Genomic DNA, 5,418 nt, shown 5'->3' on the forward strand with positions numbered 1-5,418 from the left:
TTGGCTGAAATGCATTAAGAAGGAAAGAAATTCCACAAATTAACTTTTAACAAGGCACAGCTGTTAATTGAAATGCATTCCAGGTGACAACCTCATGAAGCTGGTTGAGAGAATACCAAGAGTGTGCAAGGCTGTCATCAAGGCAAAGGGTGGCTAATTTGAAGAATCTAAAATATATTTTGATTTGTTTAACACTTTTGGTTACTACATGATTCCATATGTGTTATTTCCTGGTTTTGATGTCTTCACTATTATTCTACAATGTAGACAATAGTAAAAGGATAAACCCTTGAGTAGGTGTGTCCAAACTTTGGACCGGTACTGTATATAATTAGACTACTTGCTTTTGAAAATGCAAATCATTTTGTACACTTATAAGGAATAGGAAGTACATCACATGCCGTTGTCCAACTTGAATTGCAACACTTCAGTTTGTCAGAACTCACTATGGGTGTGCTGTTATCTCCTTTTCTGTGATCGGTTTTCAAGATTGTAATGTAAGTGTCGACTTCTTCACTATCTTTGCATTTTAATGTTAAGACTCACTGAAATGTTATTACTGGTGATGATTTGAAATGTTCAAGGTGCTGCTGTTGGTTCATGTTATAGCTTCACAACTGAAAGCCATACACTGTGTTGGGAAAGTATTCAGACCCCTTCCCTTTTTCCACATTTTGTTACTTTAGTCTTATTGTAAAATGCATTAAAAAAAAAATCCTTATCAATCCACACACAATACCCCATAATGACATAACATTTCTAAAAAATGTTTTTTTGTTATTATGGGGTATTGTGTGTAGATTGAGGGGAGAAAACTATTTCATCCTTTTTTAGAACAACGTAACAATGAGGGGGGAAGAGTCAAGAGGTCTGAATCCTTTCCGAATGCACTGTACGCATTAAGGTTCAATGTAATACATTTGAGTCATTTAGCACACACTCTTATCCAGAGCGACATACAGTTAGTGCATTCATCTTAAGATAGTTAGGTGGGACAACCACATTACATTCATAGTAAGTACACTCAAGTAGGTATCAGCAAAGTTAGAGCTAGTGTGTGTGGGTCAATGTTAGTTCACAAAAGGCTTTTTTGAGGTCGGGCTGTGAAAGGGGGGGGTGCTGTGGGATTATTTAAGATTCCCTGAAGAGGTAGGGTTTCAGATGTTTTTGCAAGATGGGCAGGTAGCTTCAGGGGGAAGCTGGTTCCAACATTCAGGTGCCAGGACTGAAAAGAGCTTGGATAGCCTGAGCGGGAGCTGCCCTCCTGTAGGGGTGGGGTGGGGGAGTGGAGTGCTCAGGTGTTGGGTTTGAGCCTAAAGGAGGGGCAGTGTGTTGTGAGTTACTAAATGTGTGAATGTTTGTACTGTTTCAGGTTATCAGTAGTGTGTGAGTTTTCACATGGCTTGTCCTGAGAACATGTTTTTTCTCATTGTCCTCTTTATGTCAGGTGAGTCTTCCATACAGCAACAATTAGTTATGGATCAGACAGAGGAATAAGTACAAGTGATGCTATATCATGGTATGAGCTATATTCCCACCTGTCTCAATGTATATAAAAGTGTACAGTTGACTCCTGATAAGTAGAGTTTAATAGTCTGCATTCAAACATTCTGTGCTCCAGATATGTGCATAATCCAGTTTAGGACATGGAGTCGTGACATCAGGAATCACCTGTATATTGAAATTAGTTCATATTTTTTCCTGCAGAAGGAGAGGTTGATTGTACTGAAAAGATCACATTACCTCCCTGATGTTGTCTTTCATGTTACAGGTGTTTTGGCCTGTTTTTGTCAACCAGATTTGATCGCCACAATGCCAGATAGACTGGATGTACTGACTGGCTCCTGTGTGCAAATCCCATGTTCATTTGATATTCCTGACAAACATAAGAATACATTTAACAGCACAATACCGATCTCTGGAGTCTGGATTAAAGAATCACCAAAGTTTGATGGGCGTCCGGACAATGTGATATTTAACAGTAGTAAGACGGTCAACATATATCAAGGGAACATAACTGGAAACATGTCCCAGAAGAACTGCACCACAGTCTTCTTCAATGTAACCACCAATTACACTAATAAATACTACTTCAGGATTGAGAGTCAACCATTCCGTGCAACAGACATTGATAAGTTTGTTGATATATTTGTCAGAGGTAAGAGATAATTTAACTTTTAACCAACTATTTTTTCCCCAGTTTAGATTCCTTGCATCAAAGATAAGAGTAGAGCAAGTGGACATTTGAACTTTTAGTGTAAAATATATTTATCTACAATGTATTACAGATGTGCCTTCCAGTCCCAACCTAACTGTCTCCGGTGAGCTGAAGGAAGGGAACCCTGTCAGTTTGAACTGCTCTGCTGTTGCTCCCTGTCCTGAACACCCCCCTGAGCTGACATGGACTCTCCCAACACAGTTCACAACTGAGAAACAACTGCAGGAGAATCCAGACCAAACCAAATCAGTTTTCTCCACGGTGACCTTCACTCTGTCATACCTTCATCATGAGAAGAACATCACTTGCACTGCAGTCTACCCAGTAGGGGCAAGCAACAAGACAGCTGAACGTAACATGATGCTTAACGTTTCATGTAAGATTTAGTCACCAGTTCCTGTAGAATAGATCATTCTATCATGTTTTCACTGATGCTTGTAATAGAGTGGTTTTGATGAGACTATTCAATATACCATATCCAGATATATTCTAAATGAACCCCTCTCCCTCAGTCTCTCCTAAGGACACCTCGGCCTCCATCAGTCCAGCTGATCCAGTATTAGTGGGCAGCTGTGTTAATCTGACCTGCAGCAGTACAGCCAACCCTCCTGTGACAAACTTCACCTGGTTCCAGATCAGTGGGGGTAAAACAAGACATGTAGAATCTGGACAGAGTTACTCCCTCAATGTGACTGTTGGTGATGGAGGACTGTACTACTGTGAAGCAAGAAATAGTCACGGCTGTGGCAAGTCAAAGGAAGTGTGGCTAACTATTAAAGGTAAAACGGGCCTTTAGAGCACAATCTTAGGTTACATATACACTATATATACAAAGGTATGTGGACACCCCTTCAAATGCGTGGATTCAGCTATTAAAGCCCCATATGTTGCTGACAGGTGTTTAAAATCGAGCACACAGCCATGCAATCTCCGTAGACAAACATTGGCAGTAGGATGGCAACATTCACTACCGAGGTCCAAACTGCCTTTGGAAGCAACGGCAGCACAATAACTGTTTGTTGAGGGCTTCATGAAATGGGTTTCCATGGCCGAACAGCCGCACTCAAGCCTAAGATCACTATGCGCAATGCCAAGAATCAGCTGCAGTGGTTTAAAGCTCACTGCCATTGGACTCTGGAGAAGTGGAAATCCGTTCTCTGGCATGTTGAATATACGATTCACCATCTGGCAGTCCGGCGGAACAATCTGGGTTTTGAAGGATTCCAGGAGAACACTACCTGCCCCAATGCATAGTGCCAACTGTAAAGTTAGGTGGATGAGGAATAATGGTCTGGGGCTGTTTTTCATGGTTTGGGCTAGGCCCCTTAGTTCCAGTGAAGGGAATTCTTAACCCTACAGCATACAATGACATTCTATATTCCATATTAATGCCCATGATTTTGGAATGAGATGTTCGACGAGCAGGTGTCCACATACTTTTGGTCATGTAGTGTACTTTAGAGATCTTTTTGTGACAATTGACCATAATATGTGCTGTATTTTCAGGGCAAGAAACCTCAATGGGCTTTGGGATTGCAGCAGGAACTCTGGGGGCCTTTTTGCTTATCAGCCTGATCAGTCTTTTTGTATGGTAAAAACTATTCCTGGCATCAACGCAAAACAATTTTATTTATGCTGTGTTTGTGCTTTTGCATGTGAAAACCCTCTCAGTGCATTCAGAAGGCCTTTCTAAATGTCTTCCAGGAGGAGAAACTCGAGGCTCCACGATGGACTTGAAAGGACAGACAGTCCACAGGGACAGGTGGGAATAAGGCTCAACTTTCAAAACCTATCTACAAAGTGTATCTAAGAAAGTACTGAATTAATGCTGAAACTATTTAAAGCCATGAGGTTAACATTATTTCAGAGGAAGTTTAGGGGAGATGACCACACCGGAAGCAATGCCACATCCTGTAAGAACATGCAATGATAACAGAATAGCTGTTGGACTTTGACAGTGTTTCCTGGCAAAATGTAACTCTTTACACCTGTCAGTTGAATTGACATTTTCATTGACATCCCCTCAGTATGTGTTGTGTAACCTGCTGACCTTAGAGTTTTACAAATGACTGAGCTTAGAGCTTTACACCTGTTCCTCTCTCTGTGTTCTCTCCACAGAACTCCCCGGTTGGGACAGTGTGTGCTGACCAGGCCACAGCTGGAGAGAAACCAGAGGAACCTGCAGAAGACCAGTCTGAAGAGATCCACTACGGTGACATAGACTTCTCCAAACTAAAGACCAAAGAGACCCCAGCTGCAGCCCAGGACAGGGTCCAGGGACAGGAGAGTGAGTACGCTGAAGTCAATGTGACTGGGAGAGGGGATCAGGAACCACCACTTAACAACCTAGATGGGCTTTATGCACAAGTGAATAAAAGAGGTGCATGTTAATGTATTCTCGCCAATGGGTATTAAGTGTTTTTATGTACAGTATCGTCATTGTGTATCTGTTTTCTATTGGTACTTTTGTTACATTTATAATTGTGTGCTCTTTGATTATCTGCATATTTGTAGAATTTGCTGGGATGAAAAGTGTTTAACTGTTACTATAGTGGTGATACGATGATGTAGGCTACTCTTTATTTTGGACCATTTATTTTGAGTGATGAGTTCACAGAGCATCTGTTTAATGGGTTCCAGTATAGAGGAACTGCTGAGTTCAACTAGCCTACTGAAGGCAGTTTAAGACCATATAAAGTCAATGATGACTGAGGAGAGAAGACACAGTTAGACAGACAATGGTCTGATGCAAGACAGGAAGTTGGTGAAGTAAGTCTACGTGACGGCAGAATGGTGTTAAAATCTACTAGTCACTGTTTCTCATCATCTATTGTGCAGTTCCCAGAATGACAATATCATCTATTTTCAGTTTATATCTATTTTGAAGTTATTGTGTCAGTTTTTATGTTGAGTGTTAAATCAAAGAAACACCTGAGGCTGAATTTAAGGTTGTTTATTAATTGCACTGTAATTAAAACATTTACATTCAATTTCCATGAAATCTTTTGGTCTTATTGGTCCAACATTTGACATATTTCATTAAAATTGATTACATTTAGATGTGTCACTGGCCTACACACAATACCCATTAATGTGGAATGATGTTTTGAATTAGAAAATAAATTAAAAGATGAAATATCTTGAGTCAATATGTATTCAACCCCTTTCTTATGACAATCATGAATAAGTTCAGGAGTAAA

The 5,418-nt window shown here is 40.5% G+C and overlaps 1 protein-coding gene across 5 annotated transcripts; it reads left to right on the top strand.

Annotated features, from left to right (window-relative positions):
• The first annotated feature begins 346 nt into the window (after window positions 1–346).
• Window positions 347–5,208, top strand: LOC106579621 (B-cell receptor CD22). 5 transcript variants are annotated; one of them, XM_045702763.2, is made up of 8 exons: window positions 347–497; window positions 1,373–1,447; window positions 1,772–2,158; window positions 2,289–2,594; window positions 2,731–2,997; window positions 3,725–3,809; window positions 3,923–3,980; window positions 4,337–5,208. In XM_045702763.2, exons 2-8 carry the CDS (start codon window positions 1,399–1,401, stop codon window positions 4,607–4,609), a joined length of 1,425 nt encoding a protein of 474 aa, XP_045558719.2. In that variant the 5' UTR covers window positions 347–497; window positions 1,373–1,398; the 3' UTR covers window positions 4,610–5,208. The 5 variants fall into 5 exon arrangements, with proteins under 5 accessions (XP_045558719.2, XP_082822123.1, XP_082822124.1 ...); XM_082965997.1 differs by having other exon boundaries at window positions 351–497; window positions 1,799–2,158; XM_082965998.1 differs by having other exon boundaries at window positions 352–497; window positions 1,373–1,519.
• The last annotated feature ends 210 nt before the right edge of the window (window positions 5,209–5,418 follow it).

The sequence above is a fragment of the Salmo salar genome, chromosome 19 (assembly GCF_965601325.2).
Source record: "Salmo salar chromosome 19, fSalSal1, whole genome shotgun sequence".
Taxonomy (NCBI): Eukaryota; Metazoa; Chordata; class Actinopteri; order Salmoniformes; family Salmonidae; genus Salmo; species Salmo salar.